The sequence below is a fragment of the Vipera berus genome (assembly GCF_964194415.1).
Source record: "Vipera berus genome assembly, chromosome: 14".
In the NCBI taxonomy this organism is placed as follows: Eukaryota; Metazoa; Chordata; class Lepidosauria; order Squamata; family Viperidae; genus Vipera; species Vipera berus.
This window is the reverse complement of record NC_138217.1, coordinates 11,910,872-11,933,543: the sequence shown is the minus strand read 5'-3', so window position 1 is coordinate 11,933,543 and position 22,672 is coordinate 11,910,872. Positions and strand designations below refer to the sequence as shown.

The 22,672-nt window shown below is 50.5% G+C and overlaps 2 protein-coding genes across 3 annotated transcripts; one reads left to right on the top strand and one right to left on the bottom strand.

Moving 5' to 3' along the window:
- The first annotated feature begins 658 nt into the window (after positions 1-658).
- On the top strand, positions 659-14,707 carry EMID1 (EMI domain containing 1). Its single transcript, XM_081338653.1, has 13 exons — positions 659-775; positions 1,219-1,322; positions 4,473-4,559; positions 5,359-5,420; positions 5,833-5,971; positions 7,133-7,240; positions 7,800-7,937; positions 8,075-8,155; positions 8,384-8,427; positions 9,124-9,186; positions 9,463-9,507; positions 13,215-13,305; positions 14,387-14,707. The coding sequence occupies exons 1-13, from the start codon at positions 756-758 to the stop codon at positions 14,521-14,523; spliced, it is 1,119 nt and encodes a 372-aa protein (XP_081194779.1). The 5' UTR covers positions 659-755; the 3' UTR covers positions 14,524-14,707.
- A 334-nt stretch (positions 14,708-15,041) lies between these two features.
- RHBDD3 (rhomboid domain containing 3) lies at positions 15,042-22,613 on the bottom strand. Of its 2 annotated transcripts, none has more exons than XM_081339324.1 (6): positions 22,556-22,613; positions 20,050-20,195; positions 18,793-19,167; positions 18,247-18,388; positions 17,136-17,435; positions 15,042-16,626 (listed from the first exon to the last, which is right to left on the bottom strand). In XM_081339324.1, the coding sequence occupies exons 2-6, from the start codon at positions 20,189-20,191 to the stop codon at positions 16,443-16,445; spliced, it is 1,143 nt and encodes a 380-aa protein (XP_081195450.1). In that variant the 5' UTR covers positions 20,192-20,195; positions 22,556-22,613; the 3' UTR covers positions 15,042-16,442. The 2 variants fall into 2 exon arrangements, with proteins under 2 accessions (XP_081195450.1, XP_081195449.1); XM_081339323.1 differs by lacking the exon at positions 22,556-22,613 and adding an exon at positions 20,726-20,932.
- Between the last annotated feature and the right edge of the window lie 59 nt (positions 22,614-22,672).

The window sequence follows — 22,672 nt, the reverse complement described above, 5'->3', positions numbered from 1 at the left end:
CTCTACGTAGCCACAAACAAACCAAAACCCATCTCCTTTGAAATTTGCTGGCCCTTATCTAACTCCATGCAGATGCAAAACATGAGCGGAGTAGATTCCTGCACTAGATTCCTGCACGTAGACAGGAATACCAATAAATCAGTTCGACCTTCACGTACGGACCTGATCCTTTGCATCCAACCATCGCTAAGTGACGAGAACCGTTGACCTCTACTTTTGAGTTATGACTGTCCTAATTTATGGATTTCCAACATGTGGCCCAGATGTGGCGCCCACAAATAAATGTCTATTTATTTCTGCAAGATCCTCTGATCTTATCGGATGCTGTCGACCCATCTGACATCAAATAAGAGTTTGCTCGCCGACTCCAAATGTTGCAGGATTCCAGGCTGGCGTTCCAGTTTTGGAGATCTGGCGGCCTCCCACGATGGCAAGGCCTTTCTTTCCAAATCAAAATTCTGTTTAGTTTTTTTTTGAAGCCTCGCAGACTTCCCTCTCAGGAATGGAAACATGGGCTCGCTGTCCAAGGCACCGCATTGCCAACCCACAGAGGTTGTGGTCATCTTCAAAGGGTTTGGTTGATGCTGTCACGACCTACCCTTAAGTAAACACTTGGAAGCAGCTGCCCTTGTTGACATCCTGCATTTCTGGCCTCTTTCAGAAACTGGTGTTCCTACACGGCCATCAAGACGGTTTCCTGTCACATCCAAAATGGCACCTACCTCCAGAGAGTTTTCCAGAATTGTCGCTGGCCTATGAGCTGTTCGGGGGGCAGGTGAGGACTCGGATGACCGAGGAGCATTAAGGTCTCCCAAACCCACCCTATCTTTTCACCATGCCGATCCGAAAGACAGGCTTCTACTGGCCTCACAGAGTGACCATTCATGGTGAAAACGGTGATGGAAAAAATAACTTCGCCTCTACAGCCCTCCCAGGTCTGAAAGCGAAGAAGAGCTGAAGGAACATCGTAAGCACCGTCGCCGTTTCCCTCGGTGGCTGCTTCCCTTAAGGACCAAGTGGTCAGTCACGGTTACAGTCACTAAGTGGAGACTATCTGCATTTACTTCCCCAGCTGGCCTTCCCCCGGCTTGGTTTGGAGACCCCCTGCTCTAAATGCTTGGTTCCTTGGTCTCGCTTTCGAATTCTCCCTCCAGGCACAGTTTCCCAAGGTTGTTCCTGTCGCCTGAGGTTGCCTCATCCTCTTCTTTTGTCCTTCAGCTACAGGACGGTGATCCGACCGACATACAGGCAGGCGTACAAGACGGTCACAACCCTGCAGTGGAAATGTTGCCCTGGGCATACGGGAGTCAACTGCGAAGCAGGTACTCTTGTGTGTGTGTGTGTGTGTTTGCGAGAGAGAATTACAAAGCTTAATGTCTATGGAGGTTCTCCGTCATCCAGGTCAGGGTTAATAATAATAGTGAACCTTTATTGTCAAAGTACAACATGTGTACATTGAGATTAGCTGAGCCTCCCCCCCCCCGTGCTCCCTCCCCCCAAGACACAGTGACAACAAACCCTCCATCCTACCACACCATGTGAACCAACTACACCACACACCGGCCTCCCAAGTCAATTCTGCATAAGTTCACAGAGATTATATCCCATTCAAAAGCCTAACAGCCCACGGATGAAAGCTGTTTTTCAGCCTGTTGGTACGGCTGGCTATACTCCTATATCTCCTACCCGATGGGGTTGTCCCCAAGGGGCTTTTTCAGGAGGCAACTGGGCTTTCTTGGTTTTCTTGGAAGACGTTTCGCTTCTCATCCAAGAAGTTGCTTCAGCTCTGATGGGATGGTGGGGAATGGCAGGATGGATCCCCCTTGGTCATTTGCCTTCTTTCGGAGAGTCGTTGAGGCCACTTGGAGCTGACCTTGAGGACACAGATTAAAGCCCCGCGTGGCCTCAGGCTCTTCTTAAATGGCACCCTTTAATACAGACGTCTGTCTAGATGGGTGAGGACCTCAGGTGATCTCAGGAAGCAGAGGAATCTGGGAAGGAAATAGGACAGCTGGCACAGATGTTGGGAACGTTGCTCGTCCAGCAAGGCAGGTTAATAAACAGGGGAAACAGAGCATTTCCTGAGCATTTCCTCCTCGACTTGCGTCACTAAAAGGCCAGCGTCACAGGATGGCCAACGGGGCAGGGAGAACAAACGGCATAACAGAGTGGGAAGGGACCTTGGAGGTCTTCTAGTCCAGCCCTCTGCTCAAGCAGGAAACCCTGTATCATGTCAGAAAGAGGGTTTTCCTCCCCTCCGAGTCACCTTTGTGGGATTATGGTCTGCCCGTATATTGGTTTCTGTCTCAACCTCTCGTCTAATCGTGCTTAATTCAGGGGATATCCATATCGTATCAATTCTAGACCGTGATTTGTGCCTGTTTGAGTAAAATGTAATTGTGATATTTTGGGGTGGGGTGGGGGGGTGTTCTTTTCTCTCCATGTATACAGATTCCTTCTGCCATTTTAAAGAAAATCTTAGGTCGTGTGTTCCTTCCTCTTCCCCACCTGCTTCGCTACTTCTGTAGTCCAGCTTTCCATCTACTCTCCCGTTAAACAAATGTTTTGATATTCCAGTTCCACTATTTTTGTTTGTGTAATTTTGGATAAAATTCTTCTTCTTTGTTATTAGGAGCATATATTGCTACCCTCAATATCTGTTTCTGATTTATCGTTATTTCCACTATTAATATTCTTCCCTCTCCATCTGCGTAGACTTGTTTGGGGCTTCACCGCCTCCTTGATACATAAAGCTATTCTTCTTTTCTTTCGTTGTGCTAGATAGAAAGAAAAATACACTGAGCAAGTTAAGTGAAGCAGGGGTTGGACTTGAAGACCTCCAAAGTCCCTTCCAACTACTACTACTACTACTACTTCCTCTTCCTCCTCTTCCTCTTCCTCCTCTTCTTCTTCCTCTTCTTCTTCCTCTTCTCCTCCTCCTCCTCCTCCTCCTCTTCTTCTTCTTCTCCTTCTCCTCCTCCTTCTTTTTCTTCTTCTTTTTCTTCTTCTTCTCCTTCTCCTTCTCCTCTTCCTCCTCCTCCTTCTTCTTCTTCTTCTCTTCTTCTTCTTCTTCTTCTTCTTCTTCTTCTTCTTCTTCTTCTTCTTCTTCTTCTTCTTCTTCTTCTTCTTCTTCTTCTTCTTCTCCTCCTCCTCCTCCTCCTCCTCCTCCTCCTCCTCCTTCATCATCATTAAGCAGCAAAGTTAAAATTCCAAGCACTCAATCAAAGCAGTCTATTAATTAGCTAATCGATTTTTTTTTAAAAAAAAAAACCTGCAAAAAACGTAACGTGATGGGAGGAGTGGGCCTTCTCCTTGCTCCCCTGCTCAGGGTCCCTTGGAACATCTCCCTCCTCCGTTGAATTCCAGCTGCACGAGAGGGGAAGGAGCCCTCCCTTTCTTTCCTCCCCCCTTTCCCCTCTTTTCAGAGCAAATATTTATGCTGGGTCTTGTCAGCAGCATCCCGGCTCTGGCCGAGGGAAGGGGATGGAGGTCAGTGCCGGGTGGGCTTTGTGTGAACAGAGCGCAGATCAACAACCTTTTCTTCGCTGTGTCCCAGCTGGTGACCCGAACTGAACCGGGAGACTTGCAGAAAAAAAGAAAGCTGAAAGAAGAAGAAAGAGAGGCAGAGCCAGAAGGATGAGGCGGTGGCAGCTTTCTGAGGGCCTCTGTGACAAGAACGAGTGTGTGTGTGTGTGTGTGTGTGTGTGTGTGTGTCTGTGTGTTGGGGGCAATAGGCTGACATGGTAAACCGCTTAGAGAAGCACAGCAAAGCAGTGCTATTGCTATTCCTTCCTTCCTTCCTTCCTTCCTTCCTTCCTTCCTTCCTTCCTTCCTTCCTTCCTTCCTTCCTTCCTTCCTTCCTTCCTTCCTTCCTTCCTTCCTTCCTTCCCAGTGGTTACAATGCAGTATTGCAGGCTCATTCTGCTCACTGCCAGCAGTTCGATCCTGACCGGCTCAAGGTTGACTCAGCCTTCCATCCTTCCGAGGTCGGTAAAACCAGGACCCAGCTTGTTGGGGACAGTTTGCCGACTCGCTTAGAAAGGGCTGCAAAGCCCTGCATGTAAGCCTAAGTGCTATTACTGCTATTAACCGTAGGTTGTCCCCACCGAACGCCGTGTTTGTTTAACACTGAAGAACTAGATATGTCTAATCTGACGAAGAGAAGGACTAGAGGTGACGTGATAGCAGTCTTCCAATATTTGAGGGGTCACCACCACAAAGAAGAGGGGGACAGCTTGTTCTCCAAAGCACCTGAGAGCAGGACAAGAAGCCAATCAAGGAAAGAACCAGCTCGGAATGAAGGAGAAATCTCCTGACGGCGAGAACAATTAACCAGGTTTTCAAGAAGAGACTGGAGAACCGTTTGTCTGGCCTAGGGTCTCCTGCTTGAGCAGTGGGTTGGACTAGAAGACCTCCAAGGTCCCTTCCAACTCTGTTATTCTGTTATATCCTTTTTCTTTTGCTTTTTCCAGAAACCGTCAGTTATCAAGATATTCCAGGTGCCGCACATGGGATCCCGGCTCTGAGCAGAGTGCCCGTTCGACCTGCAACGTATTCTGGTGAGAGGATTTTTTTATCTTTCCAGTGTCCAACTTCTGTCTTGTCCAGAAAAATGTTAAAACTCCTTTCTTTCTTTCTTTCTTTCTTTCTTTCTTTCTTTCTTTCTTTCTTTCTTTCTTTCTTTCTTTCTTTCTTTCTTCCTTCCTCTCTCTCTCTCCCCCTTCCTTCCTTCCTTCCTTCCTCTCTCTATCTCTATCTCTTCCTTCCTTCCTTCCTTCCTCTCTCTCTCTCTCTCCCTCTTCCTTCCTTCCTCTTTCTTTCTTTCTTTCTTTCTTTCTTTCTTTCTTTCTTTCTTTCTTTCTTTCTTTCTTTCTTTCTTTCTTTTTTCTTTCTTTCTTTCTTTCTTTCTTTCTTTCTTTCTTTCTTTCTTTCTTTCTTTCTTTCTTCCTTCCTTCCTCCCTCTCTCCCCCTTCCTTCCTTCCTTCCTCTCTCTCTCTCTCTCTCTCCCTCTTCCTTCCTCTTTCTTTCTTTCTTTCTTTCTTTCTTTCTTTCTTTCTTTCTTTCTTTCTTTCTTCTTTCTTTCTTTCTTTCTTTCTTTCTTTCTTTCTTTCTTTCTTTCTTTCTTTCTTTCTTTCTTTCTTTCTTCCTTCCTTCCTTCCTTCCTCCCTCTCTCCCCCTTCCTTCCTTCCTTCCTCTCTCCCCCTTCCTTCCTTCCTTCCTCTCTCTCTCTCTCTCTCTCCCTCTTCCTTCCTCTTTCTTTCTTTCTTTCTTTCTTTCTTTCTTTCTTTCTTTCTTTCTTTCTTTCTTTCTTTCTTTCTTTCTTTCTTTTTAAACCTGTTCTCTGTTTTGCCTCCGCAGGTTGTTTCAACTGCAGCAAATTCTCCGAGCTTTTGGAAAAAGTCAACCACCTGGAAGCCAAGGTTATTTTCTTTCTTCTCTTTCTTTTTCAGTAATTGTGTTCAGAACGACATTAAAAGGATAAAAACCGGCGCGAGAAGCTAATACGAAAAAAAGAAAAAAGAAAAGAAAAATATTAAAAAGGGTTAGAAAAAATCGCCCCAAACAAAGAAGAAGGAGGGGGGGAAAGGAAATTGCCCCCTTAGCAGAGATGGAAAGGTTAACTATTTTAATTAGGGGAAAGAATATAACAAGCTTTGTTTCTCCTTGGAAACCGCCTCTGAGCTAACCGTCTCACTTAGCAAAGGAAATTGTGGGCTTAACTGTCATAAGTCAAGGACTGCTGCTATTTGTGTACCCCGCTGCATTGGGGTCCAGCTGTATTTTCGTGCCCCTGTTAAAGCCTGATTGGATTTGTCCCTTTTTGCCCCCCAGGTGGCTACCTTCACGGCAGCTGGATCCGGACCCTCGGCTGTATCTCGACGATGCTCCACGGGCGATACGGCCCCCAGCCCTTTAAATCTGTGGGACCCTCAGGGCACGCGAGGAAAACCCGGAGAAGAACGCGTGACAGGTCAGTGAGCGAGAAGGGAGGCTTGCCTGCAAGGTCTTTGCGCAGGGTGGGCAGAAAAGTCAAGATGGCAGCCACGCCAATGGGAGCAAAGCCCCACCTTTTCGTTTGCTTGTTTCTTCTGGGCGTCTCTTGTGCAAAGGTGTCTCTGAGATCTACCCCCAACCTGATGCATTGTGTGGTGTGTGGATAGAATAGGACAGAATAAAAAATGTGGAAATAATAGAATGGAATGGAATGGAATTCTTTATTGACCAAGTGTGATTGGACACACAAGGAATTTGTCTCCGGTGCAGAACCTCATAGTGTCTGTGTATGTGTATATATATATAATAGCTTCAAAGACTCAGCTCCAGGCCCCCTTGGCCCCCTCCCCAGATTCAGTGTGGTATCAGAGCTGGGAAGCTTCAGGCGAGGGGGCTGGGGCCGAAGACGGCTGCATCCCAGGGCATCTGGGACCGGCTGCCTCTCAGCTCCGGCGCTGGTTTCAGTTTCTGCAGCTGGAAAGATTTATCTGCCTCCCCCCTACAACTCTGCCCTCCCCCTTTTATTGCAACACAACATATGCTTCTGGTTTAGTATGTAAGCACTGAGAATGGTTGATTGCCGGGCTGGCTCCATTTTGCACAAAGGGAGGGCTGGGAAGAGGTGTGTGTGAGATGAGCAGGGGTTAAGTGTGGAGGGGGGGCTCTGTTTCCCCTCAGGATGGCGAACGTGTGCTGGACCCCCACCACCCACCCCGACCTTCATTTCGCCACAATTATAAAGGCAACCAGAAAACCAAATTTGCAACCCCCTCCTTTCTGTCTCCTCCTAATTGCTTTGCATTGCACCCCACCCCCAAACTGGGCAGTTAGTAGCAAAGAGGCTATGGGGTTGCTGGTGTGGGGCCCAGACAGGACGCTTCAGCAGCTTTAAATCAGCTCTAAATTACACAATAGCAGCTTGATATTTGCTCTGGACAAGCGGACGTGGGAAGCCAGATTCATTTAATGGGGAATGCCGCAACGATTGCGCATAACTTTGAATGGTCACTAAACAGAACTGCTGTAAGTCAGGGAATACCTGTCTCTGCAGGTATTTGGGGTTTGATTTAACCTCCCCCAACTGACAGTCTTCAACAACTTTTACGGAGTTTCCTCTCCCTTCTTTTCTGTGTTCCAGGAAGATTGGCTTCCCAAGGACCACCGGGCCCCGTAGGGCCCAAGGGTGATGCTGGGATTCGTGGCCCTTCGGGCATTCCTGGGGTCAAGGGCCCCGTTGGACCACAGGGTAAGTTTGTTATTGTGCCCATGGAATCCCGGTTCAGATGCCAGAGAACATGGATTAAAACCTGCTCTGGGAGCCTTTCCTTGGAGAAGATTAGGGCAGGGGTCCCCAACCCACGGCCCAGAATTGGGCCCAGTGAGTGGCAGGCCGAGTGACGGGCTGGTGGGCTGCGCACGTGGTTATTTATCGTATATTCAGGCTGGGAAAGGCACCCCGAGGGTCCTGCTGATGTCCTTGGTGTCCTTCCTTGGTCCATCTGGACCTCAGGCCTCGCCCATAACTGCTCAGAACAGCAATCACAATAGCACTTAGACTTATATACCGCTTCACGGTGCTTTACGGCCCTCTCTAAGCGGTTTACAGAGTCAGTACATTGCCCCCAACAATCCGGGTCCTCGTTTTACAGACCTCAGAAAGATGGAAGGCCGAGTCAACCTTGAGCCGGTCAGGATCGAACTGTTGGCGGTGGGCAGAGTTAGCCTGCAATTCTGCACTCTGACCACTGCGCCTTCAGTTGTTACTTGCTTGGTTCATCCTTCTCCATTGTCTGTATTTCTTCCAGGTCCTCCAGGTCCACCTGGCCCACCGGGACGAGATGGAGCAAGGGGATTTCCTGGTGAGAAGGGTCTCCCCGGACCTCCTGGATCACCGGGACCACCAGCCCCAGTCGGCCCCCAAATTTCACCAATCCCAGATCAAAGTAAGTCCAAGCAAGGCTGGCTGGGGAATCCTCCTCCTCCTCCTCCTCCTCCTCAGGAGAGACACTGCAGTAGACGGAGATAGATAGATGCTCTTCATGAGATTTTCTTCATGATCTTTCTTTTCTCTTCCATTTAGGGGATTTGCTTCTCTCCAACTCCTTCCCTGAAACTGCTATAACTGGTCCAATTGGACCTCCAGGACTTCCGGGCCCAATTGGTAAGAATAGCTACACCCCAACCCACTTCAGTCTACCTGTTGCATTTGATTAGAATTCACAGTGTTTCGGAGTTCTCTGTGCTTGTGTTTTTTTTAATAACGAGGACAAAATCTCCATCGGTCAGTTGCTAATGGTAGCTTTACTTGGAACAGCCTCCATCCTGTGATGATGATAGTTTTGACCCCCTCATAGAGGTTGACCAGGATGTGCCATCTTTTTCTTTCTAGGTCCCCCAGGACCCGCTGGAAAACCAGGTTCCCCAGGACGTGATGTAAGTAGACCATCCATCTCTCCAGGAAGAGAATTGGGGAAGCTGGATGGAATTCCACCTCTGTTGCTGTTGTGGTTTATTTAAGATTTATGTTTTCATGGGGGGGACAGGGGGGGAGAGAGAGAGATTGTTTCCTGGCTCCTGGAATACCTAATATTGGGATGTTATCAAGGAGAGAGCCAACCTACCGTAGGATGAAGGAGAAATTTCTTTAGGAAAACCATCGATCCTTGGAACGGCTCGCCTCCAGAAGTTGTGAGTGCTCCATCACGGGAGGTTTTCAAGAAGAGATTGGGCAGCCATTTGTCCAGAATGGTATAGGATCTCCTGCCTGAGCAAGGGGTTGGAGTAGAAGACCTCCAATGTCCCTTCCAACTTATTCTGTTATTCTGAGATCCTGGAATTCCCAATATTGGGAGGTGAAGGACTATAGCTCCCAGGAAGCCTAGCCTAGAAAAACTCCTCTGAGTCCCACCACCCGTTGGGAAGAATGCCTTGTGTCTGCAGTAGTTTATGTGAAATGGGATCCTGTTGAGATATTAGACAAGGAGGCAGAAACGGAGGGCAAGTTGGGATGGGGCGCAACACTTAGAGAGGAACCAGGGCAGGAGAAGGAAACGGCCAGGACTTCTCGGCAGTAAACTATGCTCAGGAAGCACCCGACCCCGCCTGACACAATATGATGGCTTCTTCCAGGGAATTCCAGGATCACCAGGTGCTGACGGGGCCGCCGGCACCCTTGGACAGAAAGGAGAGAAGGTGAGTTTCCAGTTTGGCTCCTATGGAAGTTGAGGATCCAAGCAGACAGAAACAGAGATGGGCCCCCAATATGAGCCGTCTCTCCTTTGTCTTTCCCATGGCTGAATTCCCCGTCCCCCAAATTGGGTTGCGCTGGATTACAGCGCCCATTTCCCTCGTCCCTACACAGCCAGGTCTGATGGGAGTTGTAGTCCGGCTCCTTTTCAGCAAAGAGCCAGGTCGAGAGACAAGCTCTCTTTCCTGGTTTCCTAACATCTGTATTTTGGTGTCTTGCAGGGCGACGCAGGTCTCAAGGGCGACCCAGGCGAGAAGGGGTCCTGGGTAAGTTCGGGGTGCTGATAGCCCCCTTTCCTCCTTTCCTCCCCTCCGTAGCTCTTATTTCTTGGTTTCTCGGGCCAAAGAAGACCCCCACCCCCACCCCCACCCATCTTTGTAAACAGTTGGTCCCACCTTCCCACGAACAAGGGGGTAGCAGCCATCCAAAAGACCTTCAGTCAGAAAATGTAAAGGCAGAACGGTCGGGACATCATCATCTCTCCCCAAATTAGTCATCCGGGCGTTTTTCAGTTTTTAACTGAGAATGTTCAAAGCTCAGACAACTTTACGTCAGAGGTTCAGCATTTTGGGAGATTGCACGTTTGAAAAGAAAACACGAAATAATTACTGATAGAAGAGAATAATTGCAGCTCAAGGACTGGTTCTTGGTGTTCTCTGAGCTTGGTGGTGTTCTTGCAGACGTTTCATTGCCCAAACAAGGTGACAACATCAGTGCTAGAAGGCAGAGGGGGAGGGGGAGGAGGAGGAGGAGGAGGAGGAGGATTGTGGAGTCCTTAATGCTCTCTGAGCTGGGTGGTTTTCTTGCAGACGTTTCATGACCCAACTAGGTAACGTCATCAGTGCTAGAAGGGAGCGGTGGTGCTTTTAAAAAGTGGGGGAGGGCTTCAATTATTCAGTCACAGCTGCCATTTGCATCCTCTTTGGTGGATCCTTCTCTTTAAGGCTAATTAAATACTTGCTTTTATTTTAAAATGGGAGGGATTGGACGGACCCCCTGAAGCAGGGATGGAATTTATCCTTGATGGTATCCCGTTTTCTCCTTGCCTCTGGAGAAAAAAAAAAGGCTTTCCTCTGCGTCATAAGAAGCTGCTTTCTGGGTTGTGATGAGATCCTCCGAGTAATGCAGTCGTCATGCACAGGAAACTCCCTTCTTCTTCTCCTCCCTTCCTTTCCCCGCTGAGTGCCCAGGCCCCCAACTCACCTATACAGCCCTTTGCAAGGCTAAGGAACTCTAGGAGTTGAAGTCCACAAGTCATACAAGGGCCCAGTTTGAAGAGCCCTGTTTCAAACCCTTCCCTGCTCTTCTTTTTCACACGGCAACTTTTAATAACAGCAATAAGAGACAGGTAAACGTGGCTCATCTGAGGTCAGTCACCGCTCAGCCTCCCTTATGAGGAGAAGATGGCCAGGAAAAGCTGCTTTAGATGCCTCCTCTGGAGCTCTCGAGGCCAAAACGCCAAGCATGAATCTCCAATTAACCCGCCCGTCATGGCTGGGCCACGGGAGGTGGTCACGGCAAGCTTCCTGCACCCTTGGACCAAGGCTTGATCTGGGTAGCCTGCAAGTTCTCGTCTAACCCTGTAATTCTTCAGGGTGGGAGTGGGGGTGGGTGGGTTTGCAGGTTCCTGAGGATGTAATGCAAATGTACCCCCCCTTTCCCCCACTCCACCTTCTCTGGACCGCATGTTTTCTATGCAGACCTTTTGGTTCCTTCTCTGCAGCCCAAATCCTGCACCAGCTGGCTTTCTTTGCCTGCTTGTCAGCTTCCTCCCCAGGAAACTCTCCCTGCATGAAAGATGCCTGGTTGCCCTTGGAAAGACTCGACCCCCTGCCTGCCTGAATGATAATTGGATTCACACGTACACCCTCCTCTGGACAAACCCAAGCGCGTTCGGTGGCTTGGATGCCTGCGAGAAAGTTGGGACCGTCTAGGAAAGGCGCAGCGGGCCTCCCTCCCCTTTCTCTCCCCCCGCCCCCACCCCTGCACACGCGTGTGCGTGCCTTCCTTTCACGGCTGTGTCTGTCTCTTTCGTCCGCAGGGGGAGGGGTTACACCAGCTCCGAGAGGCTTTGAAGATTTTAGCAGAAAGGGTTTTAATCTTGGAGGCCATGATTGGGCTGCATGGTGAGTAGAGACAGGGAAGGAGGACAGACGACCCCCCCCCCAAGTGAGCCGCTCTCTGGGCTGAAGGGCCCGGGGTCTCGGAGCCCACCTTCCCCGAGCTGAGCTCTCCGGATAGGATGGGGCTGCAGTTTCTGGCACCCCAGCTTTCGTCTCTGTTGATGGGGAAGGCGCCAAGGTAGAAAAGGCTGGCCTGGATGGATGCATCTGTTTGGGAGAAGCTGCCCGGACTGACCTCTCTCTCTGAATGGGAGCTGGATTGGTGCATATGAAAAGTGACATATCCCCTCCGGCCAGATGGTCTGGCTCCCTCCCTCCCTTCCCCCTTTCTCAGGCTCCTCTTTACCTACCTACTTACCTTCCTTCCTTCTTTTTGTCTTTCTCATGCTCATCCTTTCCTTCCTTCCTTCCTTCCTTCCTTCCTTCCTTCCTTCCTTCCTTCCTTCCTTCCTTCCTTCCTTCCTTCCTTCCTTCCCCCTTTCTCAAGCTCCCCTTTACCTACCTACTTACCTTCCTTCTTTTTGCCTTTCTCATGCTCATCCTTCCTTCCTTCCTTCCTTCCTTCCTTCCTTCCTTCCTTCCTTCCTTCCTTCCTTCCTTCCTTCCTTCCTTCCTTCCTTCCTTCCTTCCTTCCCAGAAAAACTGCTTAGTAGTGGCTACCTTTGACTGGATTTCGGCCCGTGAGCATTCAGAGGGCTCCCCCTCGTGGCCAAAGAAAGGAAAAAATGTTTATCTCTTTTGCACAATCTCGGTGATGGATGCTGTGCCGTAGTTTCCCACAAGCGCATTAATGCAGTCGGTGGTGGTGGTGGCGGCAGCACCAGCAGCAGCTTAGGGAAGCTGGATCCAAATAGTGACAAGACTTCAGGAATCAGCCCTATGTGACGAGCTTTTGTGACTTTGTGATGAGCTGAGTCCAGGCGGAGGCCAAATTCAGTTAACGACTACGGCAAGAAGAGCGTTTGCAAAATGCGACCAAAAAATATATATCACAACAATGGTCTTGCTGAGCAACAGAAATTTTGGGTTCAATTGTGGCCGTAACCTGAGGACCACTTGCACTCCCTTTCAGCCTTATCATTTAAGGCGGGGAGAGAATAACATTACTGCTGTTATTGAATGCTTGCGAATTAGTCTTTTTTTTGTGTGTGTGCTGGATTCCTGCCTCTTTCTGAATTGGGATCCTGTCTCTGCTATTTCTGTTCACGGGGGGACCTGAGGCTCCTGTGTCAAGTGAGAACAGGGCTGTGTCAGGATGCGTCTTCCAGGAAAAAAAAAACTTTGCCTCCGTCTGTTCCTAGAGGGGGCCTCTGCTGTGCACATATCTGTTGTGAGTCGCTTATCTGCCCTGTCTGTTGTGTGCACACTCAGACTAAAACCATACCAACCCAAGAAAGTCCAGTGGCCTTTTGGGGTAAAAAAACCCACAACCCACCTTTGGGACAACCACGATTTGGATGATGGAGAATCTCCATCGTCATTTGACCACCTTGAGCTTAGCAGTGGAAATTCTGATCCCAAGTGTGGGTCATATGTCAAGGACTACCTTTTTTTTTTAAAAAAAAAGACCTGTATTTTTCCGATCTTCGTCTCTGGAAATCTCCATTCCCTCCAAACTCAGAACTTCTCCTGATCAGGCATGACCTGCAGGTTCCATAGATGGGAGAAATCCCCCGGTACCTTTCTCTCTATCCCGTAAGGGAGACCCTCTCTCACCCACACACCCCTACTTGTACCCCAGCGCCACCTTTCCAGAGGACCCCGAGTCCCCCCACCCGCCCCCTCCCCTTCCTGTTCCCTCCGGGTGGGCCAACCAATTTGCACTCTGCTCTTCTCGCTCTCCCCGCCAGGCCATTAGCTTGCCAAGCTTCCTAGAGCAGCAAGCCCAACTGGAGCTCCTGGCTAGGAGAGTCACCTTGCTGGAAGCTATCATCTGGCCAGGTAATACGCAATGCGAGGCCTACCTCTCCCCCCCCCCCTTTCCTCTCCTTCCACCGCATGGTGCATTCGCCAGATGCCAGGATCCCAGGGCCCGGCAGCCATGGGCTTTTGCCTTCTACCTCCAAGACTTTGCATGCCATCTCTGCAACAGCCAACCTTTTTCCTGTTGTGTACAACACCTTCCTGAACACAAATGATTTTTTTCCCCTTTCAATCCTTAGCATGGTTTGGCCTGTCTCGATTCCCTGGCTGGTGGGAGTTGGGGGCAGCAGGGGCGGGGGGGCGGCTGCAGAATTGGAGGGGAATCGGAAGACTCTTCCCCTCTTCCCAAAGGCAAATCAAGGGTTCCAACATCTGTGGTATCGAAGCAAATGAGATTTGCATTGCTGGAGCTGTAGAATACCCGTTTCTGCTGGGCATCCTTTGCACATGCTCGGGGGCATCTCCGACTAGCCTGCATGCAACAGACAAAAGACAGCTTGCACCCATCCAGCAGGGACGGGATTAGCAATCGGTTGTTCGGGACGGGTGTCCAAATGCCTGGCGGGTCCAGCTCCATTGAGACTGCAGCTCCCGTTAATCCCAATGGCCAAATTGCCTGGATAGTTCTGGGAATTGTAGTTCTAGTGCACCTAGAGAGTGTGGGAGAGAGCCCCGATAGAGACAGGTGTAGGGAAGTGTCTATCTGGGAATGATAGGGGGATGCATGGGAATGGCTTAGAATCGGCTCGTCTTCCAATAGCACGCCTCTCTGGAACGCCTCTTGAGCAGAGCAGAGCTGCTCCTGTACATGGAGGTTCAATTTACCTCCCAGCGGATCAGTCACCTTCACAGGCTCCCCAACCCTCACCCTGCTGATTGTGCCTTGGTTATCTTTTGCTGGGAGTCAAGCCATTTCCAAAATGGGGTGGGGGTGGGGAAGAGGACCCCAGAGGGGCACCTCAAAACCCTAGTCCTTCCTAAGGGCAAGCCAGCGCATTTCCCCATCTATCTCAAGGTCACAAGGACGCTCGGCTAGAAACGAGCAAATCCTAGAACTTAGCCATTTTTGCCAGGCTGACGTTTCTTCCTCCGTTGGCAGAACCAGATCTGGGATCCGGGCTTGATCCTGCCACTACGGGGGTCCCCGGCTACGATCGGAGTAAACGCAACGAGAACTTGGCGGCCTACCCGGTGAGCTTGCACCGTCCTCAGAAGGGAGAGGAGAGGAAGAAATGAAGGAAGGTCCGCCCGCCATCAGGCGAAGAAGAGGGCCACGCCTGGACTGAGGGGCCTCCGATTTGGAGGGAGCACCACGCTCCATCCTCCTCCTCCCTCTGCCTTGGACCGCTGGTGACGGAGACGGGCTGTTTGACGGCCAGGCAGGGGACAGGGCCCTTGCTAACAATCCTACTTTGTATTTATTCTCTTCGCACAGATTTGTTCCTGCTACCGAACAAATAGGAATAGGTGTTATGGGGTCTATGCCAACGGGGGTGGGTGGGTGGATGGGTCTCGGCCCCCGTCGCTTGCCACAGCTCCCCTCTTGTGGTCAGACTGGGCCACAAGGCAATGTGGCAGGGATGGGTCAGCATGTGTGGTGCCATCTCTCCGGCACGTGTTCAGCAGCTCATGATGCCAAGATGCTTCCTCTCTCGCAGCACTGCTCACAGTTTGAACCTTAATTTTAGCTTTCTTCGAAATTGGATCTCCCCCCCCACCCTTTTCAGTTCAAAAAACCCCCCAAACCCCAGCCATTCTGCATGACAGAGCCCTGGTGGCGCAGTGGTCAGAATGTAGTACTGCAGGCTAACTCACTGCCGGCAGTTCGATCCTGACCGGCTTAAAGTTGACTCAGCCTTCCATCCTTCCAAAGTCGGTAAAACGAGGACTCAGATTGTTGTGGGCAGGAGGCTGACTCTGTAAACTGCTTGGAGAGGGCTGTAAAGCACTGTGAAGCCGTATGTAAGTCTAAGTGCTGTTGCTGTAAAGCAGGACTTCTCAATCCTGGGAATTTTAAGACTTGGCTGGCTGGGGAATTCTGGGAATCAAAGTCCACATGACTTAAAAGTTCCCAAGGTTGAGAAATACTGCAAGTGGATGGAAATGGACTGGGAATTCAGTCATTCTGGACAGACAGACAGACAGACAGACACACACATACACCACCACCCCAAGTAGCTGAGCAGAATTGGGAGCTTCCCCGCAGGGATTTCAAAAGTGTTTCAGGAGTCAGGTGAGAAAGAATCTTGTGACATTTGTTGGATAAACCGACAGATTCTTGCCCAAATTCTGGGCATTTTGTGAAAGGAAATCAAGATCCGCAAAAAACAACAACAACCCTTACATGGGATTAAGAGGGGAGTCTTTTATTTATTATCACAACTTTTTGAAACTTGTGTCTTTTCTTGTAATAACAGTCTTCCTTTATTATTTTTGGGAAAGGTTTGTTGGGGAAGGGATGGTGGCGAAGCGAGGATTGCTAGCTTGTCCTTTCCGGCATCAGTCAACAATTTTGAGGGAGAGTAAATATATATATATATATATATATTCCTCTGTTTAAAGAATAGCCTTTGTGCTTCTTCATGCCTGCATCTACTTGATCTGCGTTTTTAAAAATTAGTGGTATCCTTGCACACCTAACACAGGGCGTCTTTTCCTGGATGCCTCTCTTGGCATCCCTTAGGCTCACTCTTGCACCCCACCTTTTAAACCGGTCCCTGGTGCCCAAAAGGTTGGGGGTGGGGTCCGCTGACCTAGAATGGGCGGATACGCTTGGCAAAAACTGCATCGGGTTCCTGCAGTTCTGTTCCTGTTGCACGCAACTTTGGAGTGCGGTTTTGGAGGGTGTTTTTTTTTCTCTCCGTTCATTCACGTCCAGGGTAGAAAAAGGAATTGCAAGCAGGTAAATCGCAACTCTTGTCTGGAAAGGCATCCTGGGTGCCCACCTGCTGCCTTCCAGGTAGGCACAGATGAAGCTGCGTCTCTTGCCCCAGAGGCTTCGAAGCCAATCAGAAGCCGTTTCACGCTCTCGCAAAAAAAAACAACAACACCGGGTTCGATTTTGCAAGACATCCCTCTGTTTTTTGTGGCATTCGTGGCCACTCCTGTTTCTTCCCGGCGTGGGCGAAGTTCTGCCCAAATGCCAGTGGTCAATCTCAGAAGTTGGGGGTCAACTGAGGCTGTGCAAGAGGTCCTGAGCGGTTCTCGGCCATCACCACGGCTTTGTCCCCGACGTGGCCTCCGATCAGTAGAGAGACGGCTCCTTCCACGTGACCGGTAGCCGCCAGAGCGATCACGGCCTTTTCCATTGGGAAGCCCATCTTCTGCAGCTGCTGGAGCCTGGGAAGGGGGCAAAGAGAAGGCAGCCTTGGGGGTGGGGGGGTGGTCAGAGGCCGGAACTGTCAGGCCCACAAAACAAGAACGATGGGCGGCGTTACTTCTGAGTACTGTAATTTACTGTGGTTTACCTATAGACAGAATCTTGCCGGAGTAAAGCAACTGCGTGCGTAAGTATAAACATACAGGTAGCCCTCTCCATACAACAGTTCGTTTAGTGACTCTTTGAAGGTACAACAACACTGAAAAAAGCGACTTGGGACCATTGTTCACACCTACGACGGTTGCAGCGTCCCCACGGTCACGTGATCAAAACTCAGAAAGACACCTGGCAACTGAAACTCATATTTATGACGGTGGCAGTCTCCCAGGATCATGTGATCAATGTTTGCTACCTTTTTTTTTTGCCAAGCAAAGTTTGTTCCCAGGGTTTTGCACTTACAAATACACTACTCCTGCAGCTGGAGGTTCTGCGCAGCTCTGCCCGCACCCGATTTCTCCCAAGGACTTACCGGAGGGAAGAAACAGAAGATTTGGGTAGCTTCAGTTCTTCTTCATTACTGTCTTGCAGAGAAGCCCGGATTCCTGCTTGTATTAGCTCTTCTTCCGTCAGGAAATCTGGGAGAGAAAAGACAGGAGTGCCCAAAGCCTCTCGGGGGTCTGAGAAGGGGTGCTGGGACGTAGGGGGAAAGAGCAGCTGGGACTCCTGGGCTGCCCTTTCATCAGTCCAAGATGGAGGAGGAGGAGGCGGCAGAATCTGGACAGCAACTGTCCCTGCCAGGTCAGGTGGAAACATCTGCTGCGCAGGAATTCTGGGAGACAGGAGAGAAGAAACAGCCAAGGGGGAGAAGTGAGTCAAATTGGGTTGTCTATTAAGATGAGAACTGGGGCAACTTGGGATTGTGACAGATACCATCCCACAACTTCCTAGCTAGTAAGGTGAACGACAAGGGCCGTTGGGAGTTGTAGTTCAGCAGTCCTAGAAGGCGATGGGTGCCCAACTCTTCTGCACCCAAAAGGGTGATATGTGAATGCAGAACGCAGCCAGGTACGCATGAATGCACGTACAGGCTCATCCCTGCATGCTCCAATGCAGTGGGGTTTTGCATGGCTGGCTCAGGAATGCTGGGAGTTGAAGTCCACAAGTCTTAAAAGTTGCCAGGCTTGGAGACTCTTGCTCTGTGCATCCGAGAAAGCCCTGGCTGCACCGAGGATTAAATGGGCTCTTTTTTCCCAGATCTATCAGAGCCAAGAAGAACCTCTTTGGAAGGAAAGCATCATGAGATCTCCCTCACCTTCCTAGTCCCATACGGATCCTGTATCCCAAGGCTGATCACAATACCCGGTGGAACAAGGGGGTGTTGTAAACTCTATGCGGTGCTTCCCCACTCAGTAACTTTAGGAGTTGAAATCGGCGCCTTTTAAAGTTTCTGAGGGGGAGCAAATTTCTCCATATCATTCCAAAAATACCTGTTCTTTCCAGCTGGCTGGGGAATTCTGGGAGTTGAAGTCCCCCTAGGATGCCTGGGGAATTCTGGGGGCTGAAATCCACGTTACCTTAAAGGGTTCCTGAGGTAAGGAATGCTGTGGTAGGGGCACAACTTTACACGGTTCCAAAGATACCTTTCCTTCCTGTCTGTAAATGGGAGGGGGCCGGATGCGAAGGGCCCGATTAAGCGAGAAAAAGTCCTTCTGAGGCGGCTGCAGCCTGGCATCCACTCTGGCAGCCTTTCCAGGCGTCTCCTGGATGACGTCCCAGCACAGTCTGAGGCATTAAGGGCAATCACAGAATCATAACATCATCACAGGCCTGAAGGGGACTTCGGAGGTCTTCTAGTCCAGGCCCCTGGTCAAGGCAGGAGCTCTTATTCCAGCCCAGTCAAATGGTTGTCCGGCTTCACCGAAGAAAACCAGAGTGTGAAGTTTCCTTCAAAAGGCACCTTGCTGCCTTCTAGTGTCGCCAGGTTAATAGCCCCCACCTAATTGCAAAGGCCTCCTTCTCCCAAACCGCTAACATTGAATGTTATTGCTTGACCCAGAGGGAGGGCTGCCAGTGATTCGGGGGCCGCGTGAGTCCTAGAGTGGCCCTTCTCTTTCCCTACGGGTCATGGAGAGGGCCCTTCTCTTCCCATTTCCCACCCTCAAAGCCCACCTGTTTGGAAAGGATACAGGCCAGACCTGTCAGCAGCCCAGAGAGGTGCAAGAGGAAGGGAGAACGTGGGGACAGGATCTCCCCGAGGCCGAAGAGCAATCCAGCCAGCAGAGCCACGGGCAGCCACCCCGAGTGCCTTCCGTGGCACCCCAGCAGAGCCAGGTGGACGGGGATGTAGCCGCTGATGGTGGTCTGGGCTTCAACGCCCCAGAGTCCAGCCAGGAACAGGTAGACCAGGGCTGAGATGGCAGCAGAGAGGGCAGTGGTCCGGAGGTAGCAGAGGGTCCCTTGCTGCAGCTCCAGGCGCCAGCTCAGCGGTGGGAAGAAGAGCAAGCTGGCGGCCAGGAGGGGGGCGTTGGCATGGCCCAGGCAGTACGTGACTAGGCGGAAGGCTGCAAGAGAAGAGACCTGGTGCTGTGAACGCCGCTTCCTGTTCTGTCATTGTCATGGCCTTTATAAGACCCCGTTGGAGGTGCTCCGTGGGCCCTGGAGTAGACTGCAGTTAATTCAGTCAATCAACCAGAATAGAGCTGGAAGGGACCTTGGAAGTCATCTAGTCCAACCCCCTGCTCAAGCAGGAGACCCTAGACCATTTGAGACAAGGGGCGGTCCAGTCTCTTAAAAGCCTCCAGCACCCACAACTTCTGGTGGCAAGCTGTTCCACCGTTAGGAAGTTTCTCCTTAATTCCAGGTTGCTTCTCTCCTCGATTTTCATCTTAGTTGCTCTTTGCACTTTTTCCAAAGTCTGAACATCGTTTTTGTAACTAGATGCGGCATTCCAGGTGTGGCCTTACTAAGGCTTGATAAAGCGGTACTAAGACTTCACATGATTTTGATCCTGTTTATACAACCAAGGATTGTGTTAGCTTTTTTGGCTGCTGCCGCACACAGCTGGCTCGTGTTTAAGGGATCGTCCAGGAGGAGTCCAAGGTCCCTCTCACAGTTACTGTTTTTTTTGAGCCAGGTCTCGCCTAATCTGTGCTTTCTAAGGCATAGCTTAAAAATGCAACCTGACAGAAGCATGGGGGAAAAAAACCCAGTAAAACTCAAAGAGGAATTAAGTATTTATAATAGGGATGTCCAACCTTGGTAACTTTTAAAGACCTGTGGACTTCAACTCCCAGAATACCTTGGGAGCCAGGCAGCCACTCAGGTATGAGACACCCCATGATCCCCAGCCGGCTGCACTAGCTGTAAATCAAGGCATCCCAAGGCGCCGAGTGAGGAAAGTCATCTTGGTTTGAACAGAGGAAGTTTCAGAGATGGAGACCCACCTTGCAGAGGGCTGCTTAGCAAGCTGGGTGATAAGACGAAGTGCCCCCCAATTCCAGTCCCCCAGAAGACGCTGAGAAGTAGCATCAAGACAGAGGAAGCGATGGGGAGACGCCGGACCCACCTCAGCCTGGGGATTAGCATGCCCCTAGGAGAAGAGAGGGCGATTATTAACTGAAGGGAGCAGTCCGGCCACTTACTAAGACTTTTATTCCCAATAAACCTCGTAAAATGGGTGCCACACAGAGGGATGAAGGACCCTGCTCGGATTATCATCTCTTGTCCTGCAAAGAACAATCATCACGACCGCCTCCCAGCCAGGGAGATGCTTTGATTTGCTGAGTAAATTATCGAAAGTTCAACCGTGTGGTCTGGGCTGAGATCGCTACAGGCACGCCTCAACTTATAACCATTTGCTTAGTGACTGTTCAAAGTTACAATGGCATGGGGGGGGGGAGAAGTGACAGCCCAAGCTTTTCTCTGAGCCACATCACCCACCCACCCACCGGCAATTAAAACCTCTTAAATTTAGTTCAAGCCCAGCCACTCTCGGCTTTGCAGCTGCCCATTCTGAGGCTTCCCCCTTTTTTTGCAGCCCGGAGTGAAGCAAGGTAGCCTGGCTTGCGAAAACAGGAAGATTCCCCCCATCCCCACCCTCTTTCTTCCCATCGATTTCACCCTGCTCAAGAATGGCTGCTAAAGGCAGGGCTGGGGGCTGCCCCGGGTTGGCTGGCTGGCAGCTGATCGGCTTGCCGAGGGCCGGCCTGCAGCCATTTTGGACATGCCAGCAGCCGTTTCAGGCGTTGCACATGTGGGAATGGCGAGGGAGCGTCTCTAAAGAGAAGGAAGCAGGCAAGATGATGTGGGTGTGGGGGGGTGTTCTAAGCAAACCAGACCAGCCGTTCGAAAACCCAACCTTTGCCTGGGGCTGCAAAGAGCCTGATAGACCCCATTCTGGTGTGTGTGTGTGGGTGTGTGCAGGTTGGGGGGTGCTTATCTCCCACCCACCCTGTCCATCAAGCCTGGCATTTTTCACTTCCTTGTTGGCTTTCTACACCGTTCCACAAGCCAGCGGTTTGCTGACATTAAATTCCAGTTTCTTAGGCAGAAGCCGGCACGCGCTGTCTCCTTACGATCTTGGACCACAATTCAGGCCCGTTTGTGGAGGAAGAGGAAGTGAACTTCAAACCGTTTACCTCGAAGGAGGCAAAATTGTCCATTCCAGAGGCGAAACTTGAGTCTGCAACAAAATCCACTCGTTATGGCTGAGCTACGATTTGTTGGGATGGTGGCTGGCTGGATTCACACCCTGCGCTAAGCCAAACTCTAATCGTATTTGTGGCTTGGTTTGGATCCGCAAACGCTGCTATCGTCTTTAAAGTAACGGGATGGCTCAAGCTGCTGTGAATCACAACCGGCTTCCTCAGAGAGAGTTGCTGTGCCCCACCGAGGGTGCTCCCCGATTAAAACCATCTTCGGCAATTAATTTCACAAATTACTGGTGAAATGCTAAATGCAACGTGAGCTTCCAGGAGGAAAATGCAGTTCAAAAGAAAAAATGTGCACCGTTTAAAGTCGGTGCCTGGTGGATTGCAACCACGGGAACATAGAATAAGAGTGTGGAAGGGACCTTGGAGATCTTCTAGTCCAGCCCCCTGCTCAAGCAGGAGATCCTATGCCATTTGAGACAAGGGGCTGTCCAGTCTCTCCTTAAAAACCTCCAGTGATGGAGCAGCACCCACAACTCCAGGAGGCAAGTTGCTTCTCTGCTTAATTGTTCTACCTGTCAGTAAATTTCCAGGTTGCTTCTCTCTTTGATCATCTTCCATCTGTTATTTCTTGTCCTGCCTTCAGGGGCTTTGCAGAAGAGATCAAGCCCTCCTCTCTGTGAAGACTGGAAGTTTGTTATCGCATCACCCCTAATCCTTCTCTTTTGTTGGGCTAGATACACTTAGATTTTAGCCTCCAGCCCCCTAACCATCTCTGTTGCTCTTCTCTACCTGTACCTTAATTTGAGAGCAAGGAAGTCTTCCATGAAAGATCAGAGAAGTCTCTGATCGGGATCGACTGCTGTTGAGGAATCGGGGAGTCTCACTTTTTCACTGCCCTTGTAGCTTTGAATGGTCACTAAATGAACCGTTGTAAGTCGAGGACCGCCTGTATATCCTTGGCTGGTCTGGGTGGGAGTTAAAATCCAAAGCCCGGTACTCAGGAAAAGCACCACGTGACCGACCCCTGCCCTTCCCTCTTGCAATCATCATCGCGGATAGGCTGTGCAAACTGAATAAGGTACGACCCTTCCCATCATCCACCGCCGGCCTAACCCAATCCCTTGGCCAGAGCCCTCCACGTTTTCCCATCCTTCCGCCTCTTGCGCGACGATCCCCAAGAAGAGCCCAGACGGTACCATTCTGCTCCTGGCACGGGGGTGCACCAAAGCGGAAGGAAAGAGCCACAACCCCACCCTGCCCCTCTGGCTGCCCCTTACCGCCTCTCTCCTCGCCTCACCTTTCTCTCTTCTTTGCAGTCTTCGGGGTTTTTTTCCTCTGCGAAGGGAAGCGCAGGAATGGGAGGAGCCGCGCGAAGGGCGGCGCCCCCCTCCTCTCCGCCGCGCGGTGGTAGCGT